General features: G+C 49.7%; 1 protein-coding gene across 1 annotated transcript; it reads right to left on the reverse strand.

The window, feature by feature from the left end:
• Positions 1-5396: 5396 nt before the first annotated feature.
• SELPLG (selectin P ligand) lies at positions 5397-14583 on the reverse strand. Its single transcript, XM_073312877.1, has 2 exons — positions 14422-14583; positions 5397-7139 (listed from the first exon to the last, which is right to left on the reverse strand). The coding sequence occupies exons 1-2, from the start codon at positions 14462-14464 to the stop codon at positions 6022-6024; spliced, it is 1161 nt and encodes a 386-aa protein (XP_073168978.1). The 5' UTR covers positions 14465-14583; the 3' UTR covers positions 5397-6021.
• Positions 14584-21555: the final 6972 nt, after the last annotated feature.

Raw genomic sequence — 21555 nt, forward strand, 5'->3', positions numbered from 1 at the left:
AAAGAAAAGGAGTACTTGTGGCACCTTAGAGACTAACCAATTTATTTGAGCATGAGCTTTCGTGAGCTACAGCTCACTTCATCGGATGCATACCGTGGAAACTGCAGCAGACTTTATATACACACAGAGATCATGAAACAATACCTCCTCCCACCCCACTGTCCTGCTGGTAATAGCTGATCTAAAGTGATCTTAAAACAAAAAAACTTCAAATCCAGACCCCAGCGAGAAACTGCTGAATTGGAATTCATTTGCAAATTGGATACTATTAATTTAGGCTTAAATAGAGACTGGGAGTGGCTAAGTCATTATGCAAGGTAGCCTATTTCCCCTTGTTTTTTTCCTACCCCCCACCCCCAGACGTTCTGGTTAAACTTGGATTTAAACTTGGAGAGTGGTCAGTTTGGATGAGCTATTGCCAGCAGGAGAGTGAGTTTGTGTGTGTATGGGGGTGGGGGGGGGTGAGAAAACCTGGATTTGTGCTGGAAATGGCCCACCTTGATTATCATGCACATTGTAGGGAGAGTGGTCACTTTGGATAAGCTATTACCAGCAGGAGAGTGAGTTGGGGGGGGGGCGGAGGGTGAGAAAACCTGGATTTGTGCTGGAAATGGCCCAACTTGATGATCACTTTAGATAAGCTATTACCAGCAGGACAGTGGGGTGGGAGGAGGTATTGTTTCATATTCTCTGTGTGTATATAAAGTCTGCTGCAGTTTCCACGGTATGCATCCGATGAAGTGAGCTGTAGCTCACGAAAGCTCATGCTCAAATAAATTGGTTAGTCTCTAAGGTGCCACAAGTACTCCTTTTCTTTTTGTGAATACAGACTAACACGGCTGTTACTCTGAAACCTAAAATAAACCAGGTGATTTCTTCCTGCTGCCCTCAGTCTGAAAACTCTACCAACGTGGGCATCCAGAGAAACGTTGAGTCACTTTGCTCCCTGGACACAGGCAGAGGTCTCAGCTTTGCACGAGTCCGATGAAAAGTTGCAGATCTAAGGCATGAACAGCGTGGCTAAGAGAGACTATTGCTCCCTGCATTTCATTTCAGCTAGTAGGTAGATGAACAATATCCAACACTGGAAAGCTCCTACTGTCAAATGCCATTTCTTGGCTTTCAAACCTCAGTAAAAACATTGGTCTCCAATGCGTTTCCCCAGAGAAAGCCAAGAACAGCAATCTCTGCACCATGCTGTCTCCAGGCATCTCTGTGCAACTAAAATGAAATTCCATGTGCTGGCCTCCAAACCCTCTGAGATCTCCTCTTTGCTAATCTCTGCTCCCCTGGCACTCAGATCTGCACAGCCAAGACTGGAAGAGCTGTTTTCCCCTGGATCTGCACTTCAGAGGGAGACAGGGAATTACTGGACCTTTGGGGGTGCTTATGCATGCAGGTTCCAAGAGCATTCTGGTTCTCTCCAAGGTTACTGAGAAGCTCCTTAAATCAAGACACTGAGACTCTCTATTGAAACACATTAACCATGGGCTTTATTGGTTACGTCTGCCGCATAGGGGAGCCCATAACACTCCCAAAGTCCTGTCCCTGCATGCAGGGGTTCCATGTGATATAAAAGCCGGGACAGATTCTCTTGGGTCAGTCTAGTCTGTGACCCAAAGTCCTACTCAGGAACACGCAGAATATCTCCCCTAGATCATCGCTCTTACCTAAATTCAGTGGCCTCTGTCCCACTGCTTTGCCTGCTTCAAAGCTCCCCACTATAACAGAAGACCATAATGGCTCACGCATTGCCTGCTTCATATGAGATTACACGGGGCTAGGACATACTCAGCTTATTTGCCGAGTTGTGCTGAGAGGTGCAAAGCCTGCAAAGTTATCTCCTTCAGGGAGCTGGCTTACTGCTGTGGTTAACCACTCAAGCAAGCAGCCAGAAGTCAGCTATTGCTAAGCATTTTCCAACATCTGTCCTCCTCAACACCCGTATGTCCGTCCCGTCCAGTCTGGAATGACAAGCCACCGACTGTTACAAAAGCCCTCCCCACTGGCCAGTCATTTTTTCCCCAAGAAGCCAAAGGATTGTGCCAGTGAGGGGTTCTTTTTGCAAGGCCAGCTGTGCCCCCCCCTCATAGCAGACATGTGGTCCCCGTCTTCCAAAGCACATGCTGCTCAGGCGCAAGCCAGCAGAGTGCTGGCAGATTCAGGAGCGCTGCTCTGCATGCATGCAGCTTCTGGGGGTGCTTGTAGACCTCACAGTCGGAACATCTAACCCTGCTGCATCAGCCACCGATGCATGGTGCCCATGGTGGGAAGGTGGGGCCCAGGCAGGTTCCTGGAAGGGGCAGTTTCCTGGGTGCCGTTGTGCTCGGAAGAGTGAGGCTTTCTGCATGCGCTCTTGGACAGCTGCACGAACCGGTTCAGACAGAGTCAGCGTTGATCCAAACCGCCACTTGGGTACCGTTCAGAAGCCGTTGCTGACGTCTGTCTCTGCGGGAGGGTGCATCTCGCACACCAACCTTACGTAGCCTCCCACCCTGTTCTCCTCCGGAATCGCACTGCTCCCTGCATCCCCTGCCTGCCCCAGCAAGGCTCTCCCCTCTCACAGCATCCCCTCCCTTCGAACACAGGGCCCCAAACCTGCCCATGTTGAGTTAAGCTGGCACACGGTGCCAGGGCTGCAAAACTTCCCTTGAGAGAGAGAGAGAGAGAGAGAGAGAGAGAGAGAGAAAGAAGCCAGCGTGAGTCCCTCGGGAACTGTCTCAGGTGTCTCTCTTGGTGTGCGCCTCTCAGAATCCCCCCTCCCAGAATCACTGCTCCCACTGCACAGGGACGCTGAGCCGATGCACAGCATGCAGCGGGGGAGCGTGGCCAGCAGGTCGCCACCTGCGGCCTGGCTCTGAGCCATGCACCACGTTAGGAGACGATCATCGTTAGAGGAATCGGTGCCCTTGGCATCGGGTACGCCCCTGGTGGCTGGCACGCAGCAGTGGCATAATCTCAGAGGAGCTCTCTGTGCCCAGGGCTTGTGATTGGCCAGGTGGTAACCCGGGCCCATATCCTGGGGAAGGGGCTCTAGAAAGGAGGGGTGGGGCGGGAACGGAGGCCCAGGAGCAGCAGGAGACGGGCCGTGCCTTGACTGGCCTTTAGAGCGGCCCAGCTAACCCTGCTGCGTGCCCGGGAAAGCACAGAGATCCAGCAGGGCCTCCGTGTGGGTGGGGATAGCCCGAAAGAGCCCTAACAGACAGAGGGGAGGAAGGCACCCCGGAGGGGCGGTCCACCAGCGGGACAGCTCTTGGGCAGATGGGTGAGCTAGGAACCAGGCTGTCCCTCTGGAGAGCCCTAGATGTCACTGTTGCCTTCTCAGCCAAGCTGCTCACTTTCCATTTGATGCAGCCCTGGGCGACATCTCCCCTATTTCAGGCAGGGGAGTATTCGAATGTCCACAGGATGGAGATTTAATCATCTCCTTCGTCAGCTTCCGGGGCAGGCAGGTGACACGGGCTCCTCGTACCGTTATTGATCGCCGCAAGCCATTGCCCCCGATCAGAGCAGAGGACGGACTAGCATAGGGTGGTGTTTAATCTGGGTTTCAGCGGCTGTGGTGCTTGCAGAGAAACCTGATTTGGATCAGCTGAGGCTCCCTGGTGAGGGAGGGGCACATCCTGGAGCTGCTGGAGAAAGCCATTTGCAGATGCATAACCACCACGAGCAGCACTCGTCCTGCAAACCCCAAACCTATTCTTGAGCGCCTGCTACCAGCACCTTCTCGATTAGCTATTTACATGTACAAGGCACTCCGGGAACAGGAAGTGCCGTTATCTCTGTTTTACAGATGGGGAAACTGAGGCAGAGAGAGATGACCTGCCTTGCTCACAGTCGCACACAGCCGGGAGTTGAACCCAGATCGTCTGACTCCCTGTCCAGCGTCTTAACCACGAGCCCACCCTTTTGTCTGGAGTCAGGGCCTGCAGCAGAGCCAGTCTGCAGGCAACTGAGTGCGTGGCGGTGGCCTGCAGCAGGCAGCCGGCCCGGCTTGGTCAGAAGAGGTAGCAGCCCAGCTCTTAAGCCATGCAGCAGCAGGGCAGCGGCTGCTCAGAGCATTCGTCCAGGGCTGAGTTAGCGCACGCTTGTTCCCAGCCTTGCTCCTGCCCTGCCTCACTCCCGGTAACCCGGTCCTGACCCTCGGCTCCGATTCCTGACTGTGGCTCTGACCTCGGGCACCTGGCCTCTGACTCCATCTCTGACCCCAGGCTCCAATGCCACTTTACCAACTCCTGCTCCACCCGGGAGACCTGATTCCTGCTCCGCCCAAGAGGCCCGCCCGCGCGCCCCGGTTTTGAGTTGCCACAGAGAGGCCAGATGGAGTTCACTGCTCAGCTGCTGCTCTGTTGGAGAATCCACCCTCCCTCCCTTTTTCTCCCTAGCCGCTGCAAGTGCAGGTGAGCTAGTGATGAAGGCAGACATTTCATGGGCATGCTTACAATCTTCCTGAAGCTAAAGGAGGCCGGCTCCTGCTGATGGTGAAACAGATGATGCCACACGGAGCGGGTCAAAAAAGAGCAACGTACAGCTCAACACGGATGAGGCAGGGAGGGGCTCAGCAATTTGCCATGTTGGGCCCTAACTAACCACAAGCTCCTAGGACTATCCTGTGCAAAGAACCGTTTCCTTCCCTGTGTCTGATCAGATAGGGCTCAGTGAGTCAGCGTTCAACGGAACTAGGAAGCCCCCGTAATATTTATTTCAACAGTGGTGAACTCGGTACATAAGGCATAAAACCAATCACAGTGCATTTAGCTACAAGCCTGCAATTTCATTGTGAATAGCGCACTACAGCCCACAGAGCAAAAGGTTCATTACAAGAGAAGATGCAGCAAACAGTAACTGTCCTCTGACCTGTCCCTTCCTATGAGGAAAGCACACCCAGTGTCACCATGAAGCCCACTGTTTGGAGACCGTGTGGCAGGGACACATTACAAAGACTAGAACCTAAAGCCCCATGACTCGGACAGTCAAGAGAGGAATGGGGTCAAAGAAACATCACCCTACATTTCCCTCCCAGTGTGGGGTGCTGAGAACAGTACATGCCCTGTGTTTGATACCTACAGTTACCGCCAGCGACTGCCTGGATTCAGCATTGGGATGCCCACAGCCCGTCACGCAGCACTGGAGAGGGAACAGGCTCTGAAGAGTGGGCTGGAAGGTGACGTTGCCCAGGGCTGTCTCTGAGCAGCCCGCCCTGCCATTCCCCTCCGAGTGGTGGCATGTGAGCCCAGGGCCATGACCCCTGAAGAGGTGTCAGGGGTATGACCACCCGGACTTTCCCAGATTGCTGAATGGGAAGTGGGTCCCTGTACGGAAGGGTTAAGAGCCACTGTCTTAAAGGGCCCAGGCCATGCCAGAAGGCGTTCACAGAAGAGACTTAACCACAGACAGGTACACAGAGATTTTTATGTTATTCATTTGAACAAAGAACATTAAATTGAGATTCCTTCACCCATTTAAGTGCAAAATAGTAACATGCCCCTTGTACATTAGTATAAATTAAAGCAGCGTCCCAGTTGTAACACTGTCTGGGCCAGGTCCACAGCTGGGGGTAACTCCTTCGGCTTCCCAGGAGCAGTCTGATTCATGCCAGCTAAGGATCTGGCCCCTTGTGCCCATGCTAGAGAGAACATCAAAAACGCAGCAGGCAGGTAAAGGTCAAGAGGACAGAACAGCAGTTTCAAAATCCCCAAGCCAGATGGAAAATCCAACCAGGTTCACCAGGACCCCCATTCCATATGCTCAGCAGTGTCTGCTCCTGGCAAATGCTCTTCGCTGAAGACTCTCTTGCCAGATGCCAAGTGCCTTTTGGGGTTGTGGTTGCTCAGCTAAGTATAGTACATCTCCTACTCACGTAACACAGACTGAGGCAACCTTAAGCCGAGTTAGATGGCCACCTAGGACACTGCACCCAAGAGATGTCGGGATGGAGAGGGTCACTCCAGTGCCCAGGAGGGGGCTGGATGGCCCAGGAAATGAGAATCGGAGAACCCCTGGGCAGGTGGCAAGGTGTTATTAATGGTCCGGCAGGAAGCTGCTCAGAGTCAGGTTGTCTCCTTCGGTCTCTGAGCTATTGTCTGTGGGCATCTTCATCCTCTTTACCTTGCTGGGCTTCTCCCCGTTGGCCACCGGCTCGTTGTCGGGCAGCAGGGCTGAGATACACACCATCTCAGTGTTGAGCTGGCGCACCTGGCAGACACGCTTCTGGCGCCACAGCAGGGTGGCGAGGACGGTGGTGCAGACGATGAAGATGGCAGCCACAAGGGCTAGGATGAAGATGGCCAGCAAACACTTCCCCACCAGGATGTTTGTGTGAATCGGCAGCTTCTGCAAGGGGACATTTGCTGTGACAGAGCCACCTGCCGGGGGCCTCGTGGGAGGAGAATGGGTCTTTCCCACCTTGGAGAGGCCATGCCTCCAAGTGGCCAACTCTTTCACAGGCAGGTCCCCTTCAGAGGACTGTGTCAGAGATTCAGGTGGTGAAGTCGGTGAGCTTTCCCCCAGCCCCTTCATTCCCACTGGCCTGATGGAGGAGCCATGTTCCCAACTCTCCGTGCTGCTCGTGAGGATGTCTTCTATCCCAGTGGCTGCCGCTTCTGAGGAGACGGTTCTGGAGCCCTGAATTGGAACCACCTTGGCTAAGGTATCAAGATGGTTGCCCACTGTAACTCCGGCTGCTTCTGTGGAGACGTCAGAGCTGTCAGCAGACAATGGCTCTGCTGTAGTGGTAGCATCATCATCATAGAAGTTTTCTTGGGACGTACTTTCATCTAGCTCCTCAGGAGCTAGAGAGACCTCAGTTTCTTCCACGGGATGCTCAGAAGGAGTCATGGAGAATGTGTTGTGGTGGCCAGTGGTGGTGGTCTCTTCAGCAGAAGAATTGGATGACTTCACCTCAGCTTCCCTCTTCTCGCGGATAAACACGGGGAAGTCAGTGCTCCCAGCCCCTGCTGTGTCCCACACCCACTGGCCCCGCTGAGAGCCCCCAGCCGCAGGAAGCCCGCCTGCTGCCGGGCTCTCTCGAACTGTGCCATCTCGGCCACTGAGCTGGATGGCTGGCAGCTTGTGGGCAGAGACCTGGAGCAGGCTTGCAAACAGCAGCAGCAGCGTGGCCCGGATTGGAGCCATTTGACCTAGGAGGAGAAAACAAAGAGATTAATTAAATTAACGGTAAATTAAATTAAAGGTAAAAAAAGAAAAGGCTGAGGAGGTAAGAGGAAGCAGCTGATCAAACATCCCCCTAGAGATGAGCTCGAGACGCAAGATTAGATCCCAACATTTGTGAGGATTCAGCGCTGCATTTCCATTCTCCGTTGCCCTGACGCTAACTGGGTATGGCCAGTGGCAATGCTGCAGGCTGAAAGCGTCCCTACATCAGAATGTGTTCGCTGCCTCTTCTCCCCACCTCATGCCTTCACAGCCTGATAACCCCTTTGTCGCTTCCAGCATGTGCAATTTGGGAGGAGGAGGAGGATTACAGTGGCACTTAGGAACCACAACCCTGGACGAAGGCCCCCCTGCGCTAGGTGCTGTCCAGATAAAGAAAGACACCTGTCTCCGCCCAAGGGAGAGTACGCTCCCGGGGGGGGGGCGGCGGCGCGGGGGAGGAGGGAGACAATGAACAGTGTTTGGCTGCAGAATGGAGTCTCAGCCCCGGGGTTCCAGAAAGCTGTCCAGGTCACTCATGGGGTATTAGGTGGCACAGAGAACTGCTCCAGGCCGCTCCGCAGGAGGAGTGTTTACGAACAACAACTGTATTTTGCACAATGACAGAGTGGGATCTAGACCTCTCCCTATGCTAGAGCCACCAGGGAACTGTTAGCAAACAGGTATGTCTGCCTGACTGCCACCCCAGTATGCCACCTGCAAACCGCTGCCTTCAGCACCCTAACAAGCATGGGCCTTCAGTTTGCAGGCATATGCAGAAGGCAGTCTGGGTATGTTAACCATGTGCCAGTCTCTGTAGGGCTCCTCCCTCCCTCCAGCTACCCTACAGATACCCTATGGGCTATCACCAGCAGGAGAGTGAATTTGTGTGAGGGGGTGGAGGGTGAGAAAACCTGGATTTGTGCTGGAAATGGCCCACCTGATAATCACTTTAGATAAGCTATTACCAGCAGGACAGTGGGGTGGGAGGAGGTATTGTTTCATATTCTCTGTGTATATATATAAAGTCTGCTGCAGTTTCCACGATATGCATCTGATGAAGTGAGCTGTAGCTCACGAAAGCTCATGCTCTAATAAATTGGTTAGTCTCTAAGGTGCCACAAGTACTCCTTTTCTTCCTACAGAGCAGAGGTTCTCAAACTTATTTGATTGTGCCCCACTTCTGTGTGTCTGTTGTAGTAGATTGTGCGTCCCCCCCCGCCTTCGGGTGCCCAACCAGCAGCCGCCGCTCGCCAGCCACCCAGCTCTGAAGACAGAGCGGAGAAGCAGCGGCTGCCGGCTGGGCACCCAGCTCTGAAGGCAACGCCACCGCCAGCAGTTGTAGCAAGGGTGGCGGGGTACGGCATTGCCGTCCTTACTTCCGCGCTGCTGCTGGCAGCGGCGTTGCCTTCAGAGCTGGGCGCCCGGCCAGCAGCCACCGCTCTCCAGCCACCCAGCTTTCATGGGTGTAAGAGCATGAATGTGCACGGGAAGTTCCGCCCCCCACTCCCCCAAGGCTTCTCATGCCCTGCCAGAATACGTTCTGCGCCCCCCCCAGTTTGAGTACCTCTGCTATAGAGAATGGGCTTCTCCATCAGGGAGCCATGCTAGAGAGAGCAGTGCCTGTTGTCTGATTGATAGCAACTGGAACTGTCCAAAACCCCAAAGACTCTGGCTGCTGATGGAAACACGTTACACTTGCATTTTAAATGAATGGATTGTATCATCCGCCACTCCATGAGGGACCCGCCCTCCTTGGTGAAGGAGCTTTGCCACATTCGCAGCTGGGAAAGAAAAACCTTAACCCCGCCCCAGATAGCTTGCAAAAATCTGGGATATTTTACCCTCGGGGAAAACCGATGAGCCTTGAGTGGGATTTGTACGCCAGCTACCTGTGCCCAGTCATGGGTCACTTGCATGACTTCTGCGGCTGCTCAGAGCTGGAGGTGGCTAGGCAACGCTTCTCTGTTTGATAGGGCCTAGGAGCCCAGTCGAGGATCAGGGCCCCCATGGTACTAGGTGTTTATGCAGTATGAAGAGATAGGCCTTGCCTCACGGAGCTTGCTGGCTACCTCGTGACCCGCAAAAACCCGGGGAGAGGAGCGGGGCACCCAAGGGAGCAATGCTGCAGCCAGAGTCAGCCTCCCTTCACCCCTCTGCGCAGCCATTGCCAAGTGCCCTGGGGATTTGGCAGAGGACAGTGGAATGACTCTGTGGGGTCCTATGGGGAGCTCGTCTCCTGCAGACTTCTGAACTCCCCCCCCCAATTTCAATTCCATGCCCCCCACTGGCTCTGTGAGGTGGGTGTGTTGTCCCCTCCCTGTGGCACTGATCTATGGTGCTGCCTCTTTGCCCTTACACCCATACAAGAGTCTCTCTGATTCAAGCAATTTATAGTATTGATGGGGTGAGGGGCAGGTTGTGAGCACGATAAAATAAATTTAAAAAGGGAGACGGACGAGCTCCCTCCTGGACTACCAGGAAAACCCAGCTTGGGGCTGGTGTTGAAGAGCTGGACTCACAGGCAGGCTTGTGGGGGCTCAGTTCTAAGGGGAGAGAAGACATAAGAACGGCCATACTGGGTCAGACCAAAGGGTCACTAGCCCAGTATCCTGTCTTCCAACAGTGGCCAATGCCAAGTGCCCCCAAAGGAATGAACAGAACAGGTAATCATCAAGTGACCCATCCCCTGTCACCCATTCCCAGCTTCCGGCAAACAGAGGCTAGGGACACCATCCCTGCCCATCCTGATGAATAGCCATTGATGGACCTAACCTTCATGAATTTATCTAGTTCTTTTTTGAAGCCCCGTTATAGTCTTGGCCTTCACAACATCCTCTGGCAAAGAGTTCCACAGGTTGACTGTGTTGTGTGAAAAGACCTGCACTGCTCCAAGCCCCTAGCAGAGGAAACCATGACACTATCAGCTACAATTGACTACAGTGCCACAAACCCCGTTTCAAAACAGGAATCAGCTCCACCCATGGAAACTGCAGATAAAAGCAGTGGGTTCGTATGCGTCCTGTTTTGCAGCGTTCCTCTTCCTCCTCTCTCCTCCCCCCCCCCCCCCCCGGCTCCATGCACTGTAGGAGTTTTAAGACCTGTGGAGGGGTTCACAGATGTAATTGCAGCCGTTCTGTTGAGTGGATCTTTCCCCACACCTCCTCTCAGTGCTGCAGGATTGCTTTCAGAACCCAATTATGAGTGGTCTGGTACCAGTGCAACCAAGTGGGGAGCAGTCACTAGGCCAAACCCCCGTAAAGACAAAGCCTAAATCAAGTGCTGTGGAAAGAGGGTTAATGGAAAACAAGGAGAGAGAGAGAGAGAAAGAGTGTGTGTGTTGGGGGGGGTTCTCTAACATGGCTAGTGAGATCACTGCCTTTGGAGGCCAAATAATTAGATTGTTTTGAGTCTAAATGGCTGTTATTCCTGAGTGGTTTTAAATGTCCCTTTCAGATGTAATTTAATTTAATTTACGGACTAATTACCTTACAAGGATTTCCTTCCCAGAGAGAGAAGGTAGCTATGATGGAGAGCAGATAACATCTCTGCTGGGGAACTGGAGAAAGTTTGCAAGTAAGAAAATGCACTTTAAGGAAGTAGAATCTCAAAGCAGCTCGAAAAATAACTGTGTAAAAGCTCTGGAGTCCTGTTAACGCACGAGTAGCGGTGTTAAAAGGGTTAGATGTAACACAACAGCCTGCTCTGCGGTAGCACTGGCATTCCAGGTAGCTCCCGAAGCACTCAAACTGTGTACATATAAAAAACCCACGTCACCACTGAAAGGTACCCTCCTCTGGGGCAGAACGCAGATTTTGTAAAACATGCCATTCACTGTCCTGTCAGGGGGAAAGGCTGTCCCACCCACTGATCCTCCAGCACACTGTGCTCCAGCTGCCTAAATCCTCCAGCAGAGGACACCCATCTTATTCTCATGGTTTAGGTGCAGCTTGTTTGCTCCTGATCCTCAGCAGCCATTTGACTTGCAATATTCAAGCAAAGACCCAACTGCAGAGTTCACACACTGGAAGGCTGTGGGCGGAGAGGGAAGCCATGACTGAGAGATTTGGGTACATTTCTAGAGGGACTGAGCAAGAAAGTGGCCCAGCAAGGAGCCTGGGTGTGTGTTTGCGTCTCTACAGTGGCTCCACTCAGAGGTAGAGAGAAAACATTTTCAGAATGGGCAGGAAGATACGGCAAACCACAAAGACGAGGTTTATACAACGGCAAACACGCCTAGAGCCAGGTTTCAGATGTGAACAGCAGCTAGGCTACTGTGAAGGAGGAAAACCCAAGGAGCAGCACTCCACCCTCTTTTGATCAGGGGCGTCTCCGCTTGCCACAAACAGGACCCCGGTTGTGAGCACTCCACCCTGGGTTTGGTGCTCAGGAGCAGATCTCAGCAGCACAGGAGCCCACCAGAGCCTGGTCTATGCATGCTGCTGGGAGCTACCACTGGGAACTTCCGCTGGAGATTCTCTAGGGCAGACAAGAGTCCAGGACCAAGATGGGGTGCATTGCACTATGGTTGCACATATTGTGACAGAGAAGAGGTCTTGAGGCTGATCTCTCTCTCCTTCACACCAGTGGCAATCAGGAGTAACTCCTGGGAGTTACCCAACATGACACAGGCCTATTGTCAGAGAGGTTATTTGTTAGTCTCTAAGGTGCCACAAGTACTCTTTCTTTTTGCGAATATAGACTAACACGGCTGCTACTCTGACACCAGGACAGGCAGCCAGCTGCAGGGAGGTGAAAGGTTTGCAACACGATGGATAAAATCCATTCTTTTTAAAAATAAAATCATCAATCAGAGAAGCTTTTATTTAAAATGTCCTTTTATTATTTAAAGATTTTTTTCTTTTTAAAACTAAACCTATGTAAATTAAATTTGACATTATGAAAACCTGTATTAAGGCCTAAATTCACTATAATCTATTTAAATAATGTAAATTAAATAAATAGTAATCAAGCAGTACGTGTTTGCTGCCAAAATTTTAAAGTCAAACTCCTGAACTGGTGGATGTCACTAGCTAAGCACCTGGAACCAGAGTTCATTGAAGTGCTAAAGCAGCTTTTGACAGCACTAATCTCTTCTGCAGGTTCAGAGAGAATACTTCCTTCATTTCAGTTTACTCAGTTCAATGACCAGCTCATTTGAAGTCGAGAAACTGATTGGGAGTTGAAAGAGCAGAAAAGCTTGTTTTCTGCTTCCAATCTATGAATAAAAATGAAGCATGAGAGGATAAGATCTACTAGTTCTAAAATCTTGAAGGGATTGGTGACCAGAAATAATTAGTTCAATTTATTAACTACAGATAATAATTCCTTTGTTTAATAAATCATTTAGTTTTAAGTGCAAAAGATGTTTGAGAAATGTACTTTTTTTCTTATACATCAAGCACATTTAATGTAGTTTTATTTAAAAAAAAATTTTAAAATGCTGGCTTTGTGCATTTTTAATTTAATTCCAACTTCTCTACAAATGCAGCTGGACACAAACCACAAGTAAAAAATTAATCGCCTCGTAAATAAGAAATGCATCATTCACTATTTCCTTACCATCAAAAATGTAAAAATTAAGAATCTGAATAAATGTACAGTAAGCTACCTAATTGCTTAAGTGATATAGAGATAGTGTCTCCTCCTGCTTAGCAAAAGTAATAACAAATTATACCCATTAGTGGGAATCAGACTTTTTTTTAAAGAGAAAAAAGGTAACTACAGCACAAATTCAAAACCAGACTAAAATTGATCACTTAAATCAAGTTTTCCTACTCGCTGCTTTAAACTGTGATTAGAACAGGTGAGTTAAATCACTAGTTTAATTCCTCCCTCGTTTCCCACCCCATTTTGAGGCACCATGAAGAGCTGATGAACAATTACTTCCCTATAACTTAAGGCCAGGGGGTTTCTTTGGCAGAAGCAGCTAACTTTCAACTAAAAATGAAAGTTAAAGTTCCCAGTTAATGAGAAGCGTGGGCCCTGGATTAGCAAGGGTAGGACGCATGTGTCCTCCCGTCTCGGGGTGGGGGTGCAATATGAATGCAGCATGAGCAGCTAAGAGATCGACTTCTCTGGGCATGGCCTCCCCTCTCTGTTCCTTGTTCAGTCTCCCTTGCCAGAATGCTTCCAGAGAACTTCCACATTCACAGTGGGTCAGAATTTAGGCCAAATTTAGACCCTTACAGGGATGTACCTTCCGGGGGTCTCCCAACAGAGCTCTCCATGATCTAAAAGAGCTTTTCCAGTGCGAACCCACCTCAGGGCACCCTAGAACACCCGGAAGTAGGGGGACGCTGAGCAGGTTTAGGTCACTGGAGCTGTGCTGAATTATACTGGCTCAGGATCCAGCCCTAAACATTTCAGGTTGGACAAGCAGATCTGCTGGAGGAAGGCCAGCACACTTACAAAGGGCCAGGTGAAGACGCTATTACAAAGCCAGCAAGAATTCAATCACCAGGATGTCACCCATGTCTTAGGCCAAAAGATAATAAATCTCTGCCCATGACGCAGCCCTTCCGGTCCCTTATCATGGCAGAATGGCTCCACCGCCACAGCTGGACTCTCATGCAGCTGCCATAGAGCCCTGGTAACATGGGCGCTGCTTTGAAATCCATTACCCGTCACATCTGCACAGAGGCTAACAGCTCCAGAGCCTTCCAGGTCACGTTCTATTAAGCATCAAGATCCCCGTCTAGACAGGCAGCGCTCTCCAATGATCAAGGTGCCAGACTGGGTTCTAAGAGATCAAGGTCCTACCCTAGCTCTGCCCCAACTTGTGTTATGGATTAACCTGGAAAAGGTCACATATTTTACACTGGTAAGCCTTTGCACCCTGTGTGCCTCAGTTTCCCCATCTCTAAAGGCAGGAAGAACAGCACTTACCCAGCTCAGTAAAGCACACAGCGATCCACAGCTGAGCCCTACCCAGATACTAACTACACAATGGCATGGAGTCAGAACGAGGTTTTTGCCCTCCTCTACAGCCATGAAACCCCATTGCATGGAAATCAGCCCAGTGGGTCTAGGGTAAGTCTTAGGTTTGGCATTTGAAATAAACCTGAGCCTATCGTCATACTAGATCCACAGCTCTGCCTTGTGCCTCGCTGATTGCATCTCCCTCAAGGAGCTGCTGGCTGAGCGGCTCCAGGCACTGCAGCTGTTAAGGAAGATCACTCGGTGTGCTTGTAACATGCCCCTGGCTGACTGAGCTCCAAGCCCACCCACCCACCCAGCGCCGCCTTCCCCACCCCGATAGCCGCTTACCCTGGCTTGAAGAGGGCTGCCAGCGAAGGACGGGCGCAGGCATCACTCAGAGACCCAGTGCAGCGTGTGTCGAGGGGAAATGCTTAACACCCCTTTCAAAGCCCGACTGGGTCTCTGCGCTACCTGCAATAATTCAGGAAGCCTCCCTGCCAGTGTACAAGCAAGAGAAGAAGGCGGAAGAGAAGTTGTGGTTTGGAGAGAACATGTGACGCCTCTCCCAGAAAGAGTGCATCACAGCCGAAAAGGAGAATCGCCACCGGGCCCGCAGGCCGGCTTTTAATGGATGCTTCACTAGCTAGGGAGCCAGCAAGTAAAGGGCATCTCAGACTCACGCTGGGCTTAGCAGCATGATCAACCTTACCCAGAGCAATGGCAGAGGCAGGAGACGATGGAAACCCTGCAGCTGAGCCCCGATTAAATGGCCCAGGAGAGTCAGAATTCGAGGGGGTAAACACGTTACAAAGTCAGCTGCAAGGCTGCTCCAACTGGGCAACGCCTCGGCCTTTCCTTGCCCACGGCAGATGGAGGCAGCGTCTCACTCCTCCTAGTCTGAACAGTACGTACGTTGCTGGCACCAGACCATCCCTACACACTATGTACAGGGTGGCCTGTGGGCGCTCTTAGTTTCTTGCCATTTACTGGTACTTGCAGCATTCCCTGGGCTTCGAATGGGGAACGAGGGCAAGTTTTGCAGTGGCCGTTGAAATGCAGCAGGTAAATCTTTACCGTTAAGGGCTCTCCGAGTCCTGCCTGGTTGGATTCATGGCAACGAAGGGAACCTGGCTTTGAAAAGCAGAAGGGGAAAACAATGAACCCAATGATGTGTTTTAAAACTCCCGCTCAGGACCCGCAGCAGAGTCAGTCTCCAGGCTTCCCAACAAGAACAGCTGGCCAGCAGCAGGCTACCCGATTGACTTCGCCACCTGACTGGTCAGGAAGGGCAACTGGCTGGCTGCTGGCTGGAACAGCAGGAGCCGGTAGGACACAGGCGGTGCCATCCCTTCCCCACTCCACACCCACCTTCCTCCTTTGTCCCTGATTTCACACATCTGAGTCTGGACCAGCAGCATCATCCCCAAGCTGAATGAGGAACTGAAATCCAGGCATTTGGAAAGTGCTTCAGCACCAGGCTTCCTCTGTGCACGCCCCGCTCAGTTACTGCAGCACAAAGCTGAGGATTTCCCAGGGCTTGTGGGGGAAGGCTGAGGCCAGGGACGAGCTAGAGTTAAAGCCTGTTGCTGAGATCAGACCAACAAGAGTGCGGTTAAGACTGGAACTGGGAGGGGATCTGCCACAGACACAGTGTGTGACCTTTGGCAAGTCCCTTTACCTCTTTCTTCACGATTTGTAACCTGAGTATATTACTGCACCTAGCACAATGGGGCCCTTCAGGTGTTACTCAGAATAGAAAAAACAGGGAAAGGGGACAATCCTGGAGAGCAGCTAGGAAAACACTGCATTTGCCTGGTTGGTGGTACCTAGGCTGCGCAATTAGTAACATTCACCCTCAAGCTGGAACTTGCAGGACACAAGGAAGCTGGGGAATTGGGACTCTTAATAGATTTGAAAGTGAGGCCAAAAATGGTGTCAGTAGCTGGGTGCATGGAGTTCCCTCTATGGAGCAGGGCACTGCATTTAGGAGGATTGGCCTGTTTTGGAGGGGCCTCTCTTTTTAGAATATCTAAAAAATGGTTTCCATATGGATCACACATCCGGCACGTACCACCCCCCCACAATTGGAAGGGGCAGATCTATACACCCCAGGAAAAGGAGATCGTCCAAAGCTCACGCCCTGCACTGAGCATCCCATGTTGCCCTCAGCTGACCAGATGTCCTGATTTTATAGGGACAGTCCCAATTTTCAGGGCTGTGTCTTACACAGGCGCCTATTACCACCCACCCCAGTTTTCCACACTTGCTGTCTAATCACTCTAGTTGCCCTCTTGGGAAGGCTGGAGGGCTGGATTAGTGTTATTGGTATTTTGAGGTTGTTGGGGGTTTTTTTGGGGGGGAAGGGGTGGGGGGTGAGATATGCCCCATAAAAAGCTGGCATGGCTAATGTAGCTACTGTAATGATGGGGGAACCTCAGATAGGCTTGGGTGTTGCCTTTCTCACATCCGAGACGAGCATAGTGGAGAGATAAGCAGCAGTTCATTAGCTGGAAGAGGCTCTCTGGTTTTGACTGTTCTAAACAGTCTATTTAACCACATCACAACAGCAGAAGCAAACGGCAAGTTGGCAAGAAAAAGATGAAGGAAGGTCACAGCTGGTTGCCCTGCCCATCCAGAAACAAATCCATCTCTGGGGTATGTTTCCAATGCAACACTAAGCAGGCAAGGATAATTTAGCTCCTGCTGGAACTTTAAGAAGTGCCCACACATCACTTCCCAAAATTATGTTTGGGTGAAATCAAGAAGTTTCAAACCTTTGCATGTCGGACAAAACCAGAAAGGTTAAGGCATAAAATGAGTTGCAGCTAGCAGGGAACATAAAAGGCAATTAGAGGAGGTTCTTTAAATACATTAGGAGCAAGAGAAAGACCAAGGAGAAGGTAGGTCTACTTCCAAGGGAGAGCTAATAACTGATGACATCAAGAAGACCGAGGTACTTAATGCATATTTTGCTTCAGTCTTTTCTATAAAGGTTAATGGTGAGCAGATACTCAACAGTGGGCTCCCACAGGGTCTGAGTCTGGTACTATTCAATAGTTTCATTAATGACTCGGTTAACGGAATAAAGCACATGCTTCTAAAACGTGCAGACGACGCCAAGCTGGGAAGGGTTGCAAGCACTTTGAAGGGCAGAATTAGAATTCAAAATGACCAAATTGGAGAATTGGTCTGAAATCAGTAAGATTAAATTTAAAGACAAGTGCAAAGTATTTCACTGAGGAAGGAAAAATCAAATGCACGACTACAAAACAGGGACTACCTGGGAAGGTGGTGGTACTGCTGAAAAGGATCTGGGGACTACAGGTGGACCACAAACCGAATACGAGTCAGCAGCGTGATGCAGTTGTGAAAAAGGCTAATGTTATTCTGGGGTGTCTTAACAGGAGCGTTCTACGTAAGGCTCTGCTCGGCGGTGGTGAGGCCTCACCTGGAGCACGGTGTCCAGTTCTGAGCACCAAATGCGGACAAACGGGAGAGAGTCCAGAGGAGAGCAACAAACTTGATCAAAAGTTTAGAAAACCTGCCCTATTAAAAAAACGGGCATGATTAAGTCTTGAGAGAAGTAGCCTGAGTGCGGGACCTGAGAACAATCTTCAATTATGTTACAGGCTCTGAAGATGGGACAAGAAGTGATGGGCTTAATCTGCAGCAAGGGAGATTTAGGTTAGATATTAGGAAAAGCTTTCTAACTCTAAGGCTAGCTAAGTTCTGGAACAGGCGTCCAGAGTAGGTTGTGGAATGGTCGTCATGGGAGGTGTTTAAGAACAGGCTAGACAAACACCTGTCAGCACTGGCCTAGGTTTCCATGGTCTTGCCTCAGCACGAGAGGCTGGACACGACTTCTCGAGGTCACTTCCAGCCCGACATTTCCATGACAGTAGAGCGGCCTCTCCACGTGCGGACTTCCTTATGACACTTGGCCTTTCTACCGCCCCTCCCCATGACTAGCTCAACACCCTTCGCCGGCATTCTCATTCAGAGCTTCAGTGATGGAGGCATCACCCCCATCTTACAAAGGCTGGCACCGACAGACAGCTGTCAAGTGCCCCATGCCTGTGGCACAACCTGAAACAGAACCCAGGAGTCCGGACCCCTAGCTCCCTGCTTCACCCAGCAGGACCCAGCCTGCTCCAGCACTCAACTGTGAACAGATTTCCCATTAGTTTCTGAACTCCTTCTGCCCACCCTGGATTTACTTAGTGTGAAACTTGAGCTCTCCAGACATGGCGCAGCTGTGCAGAGGCCAAGCTCTTGGGGAACAGCTGCCACAGTGAAAGAGGACCTGCATCTGCTTTAAAGAATTTGGGGTTCTGCACAAACGAGGAGTGTCCAGCGTTAACAAGGTTCCATATTGTCCCTGGCACATCGTTCTCCAACCTGGGAGGAACACAGGCCTTTACGAGTCAGCAGGGCTGGCAGTTGCAACACAAGGCTGGCTCAGGGTATCAGAGTGGAGGAAGTGCACAGACACAGTTGTGAAACGCTTTGCTGCAACTTACTGTAAATTCCAGGGTCCTTGGAGAACAAAGCCAGCAGTGAGTGCCAGTACGTTTGCTAAACGGCAGCTGCTATCCTGAAAATATACAACTGGCTCCCTGTTGTAGACTTTTCCTTCAAGTTGAGATTTTCATAGCCGACGTGGGAACCTAGCCCCACAACTTCTAACCCCAGCCTTGAACTTTGACATTGCCAGGTTTCTCTTCTCCCTGTGGTAAATTTCAAACAGATTTAAATTGGGAAATAGGTAGTAGACAGCACATTGCGTCCTAGCTCTACGCAACAAAAGCCAGAGTGGGCCGATTCTGTTCTCCTTTCTCCTCACACTCACTGTTCTGCCGACCTTGGAAGGCATCACCAATCCAGCTGAGCCAGCAGTAATACAGTGGGGATTGTGTAAATGGAAAAACACCATGCAGCTTACTTCAGTTAAAGGACGTTGTTGGGCAGTTCACATCCAACATGAGCTTTGCTTTCCCTCCCAGCCTCTTCTCTCAGGAGACTCCTGGACAAGAAGGGAAGGAAACGGGGGGAAATCCCAGTGGGCTGGCTCCTCCCACCCTCATCCCTGGAATGGTTTTATGTTTACAGCTGTATCGATATGATTTAATACTGATCATGTAATTTAACAGGCCAGTCGCACCTGTGAGGTGCAGGGTCCATCTTTCTATCATGGCAGCCATCTATCTAGGTCCCTGTACCGTGCCCATCACCATCGAATTTGAGCAGCTCCCTCATGGTAAGCGCTCCACCATGACATGGAAACCCACACATGAATCATAAGATAGATCCAGAGGAGTGCTTCTGGTATCTGTGGAAACAGTTCCCCAGAAATACATGCTTCCAAAATAGGATTTTGCCACAAGTCGACTTTGCTCAGTGGCGATGAATATTCAGAGGGGAACTGATGCATGGCACATTGGCAGGGCCAAAGGGTGGGAAGAGTTAAGCCCGTCGGCATGGATTCTGGTTCTGTTACAGGGGAACAGTTTCCTCCATCTCTTGGCACAGTAAGTCTAAGAATTAGGGCAGTCAAGAGATTAAAAAAATTAATCACGATTAATCATGCCATTAATCGCACTGTTAATATAGAATACCATTTATTTAAATATTTTTGGATGTTTTCTACATTTTCAAATATATTGATTTCAATTACAACAGAATACAAAGTGCACAGTGCTCACTTTATATTTGAGTACAAGTATTTGCACTGTAAAAAAACAAAAGAAATAGTATTTCAATTCACCTAATACAAGTACTGTAGTGAAATCTCTATCAAGAAAGATGAACTGACAAATGTAGAATTATGTACAAAAAAATAACTACATTCAAAAATAAAAACAATGTAAAATTTTAGAACCTGCAAGTCCACTCAGTCTTACTTTTTGTTCAGCCAATCGCTCAGACAAACAAGTTTGTTTACATTTGCAGGAGATAATGCTGCCCACTTCTTGTTTACGTCATCTGAAAGTGAGAATAGGTGTCGCAAGATATTTACGTGCCAGATGCGCTAAAGATTCACATGTCCCTTGATGCTTCAACCACCATTCCAGGGAACAAGCGTCCATGCTGATGACTGGTTCTGCTCAACAACAATCCAAAGCAGAGCGGACCGATGCATGTTCATTTTCATCATTTGAGTCAGATGCCACCAGAAGAAGGTTGATTTTCTTTTTTGGTGGTTTGGGTTCTGTAGTTTCTGCATCAGTGTTTTGCTCTTTTAAGACTTCTAAAAGCATGCTCCACATGTCGTCCCTCTCAGATTTTGAAAGGCACTTCAGATTCTTAAACTTTGGATTGAGTGTTGTAGCTATCTTTAGAAATCTCACATTGGTATCTTCTTTGTGTTTTGTCAAATCTGCAGTGAAAGTGTTCTTAAAATGAACGAGTGCTGGGTCATCATCCGAGACTGCTATAACATGAAATATATGGCAGAATGTGGGTAAAACAGAGCAGGGGACATACAACTCTCCCTCAAGGAGTTCAGTCACAAATTTAATTGATGCTTTTTTTTTTTTTTTAACAAGCGTCATTAGCATAGAAGCATGTCCTCTGGAATGGTGGCCAAAGCATGAAGGGGCATACAAATGTTTAGCATATCTGGCATGTAAATACCTTGCAATGCCAGTTACAAAGTCCCATGCAAACTTCTTTTTTCACTTTCTGGTGACATTGTCCGTAAGAAGAGGGCAGCATTATTGCCTATAAATGTAAACAAACTTGTCTTAGCGATTGGTGAACAAGAAGTAGGACTGAGTGGACATGTAGGCTCTGAAGTTTTACATTGTTTTGTTTTTGAGTGGAGTTATGTAACAAAAAATATTTACATTTGTAAGTTGCACTTTAACAAAACTTGCACTGCAGTACTTGTATGAGGTGAACTGAAAAATACTAGCTTACCATTTTTACAGTGCAAATATTTGTAATCAAAAATATACACTTTGATTTGAATTACAACACAGAATACAATATATATGAAAAAGAAAAACATCCAAAATATTTAATAAAATTCAATTGATAACAGTGCAATTAAAACTGATTAATCGCAATTAATGTTTTTAATTGCAATTTCTTTTTTTGAGTTAATCGCGTGGGTTAACTGTGATTAATTGACAGACCTACTAAGAATCACTCTCTCTGGCATCTGTTAAGCTCTGCAGAGCGACATGGAGAAAGACATGACAGCAGCATGCAGGGTCAGGTTGGATTCCACCCCCTCACCTACCCCGGCTTCTCAGCTCAGCCAGGAAACTGCCACATGGGAAAGTTGAAATTTGCCCCTAAACTTTGGGGAAGCCACCAGTTTGGCTGGAGTGAAATTGCCTGGTGAGAGTGGGGAGAAGCTGGGCCCACTGGCACAAACAGAGAAACTCTGCCTTGGAACAAACAGACTAGATACCAAAGTCTCAGCTGGCACAGGCAAACCCTGGAGCATGGAGACTGGCTGAGGTTTCACCCAGCGCA

Source organism: Lepidochelys kempii, chromosome 15, assembly GCF_965140265.1.
Source record: "Lepidochelys kempii isolate rLepKem1 chromosome 15, rLepKem1.hap2, whole genome shotgun sequence".
NCBI classification, from domain to species: Eukaryota; Metazoa; Chordata; order Testudines; family Cheloniidae; genus Lepidochelys; species Lepidochelys kempii.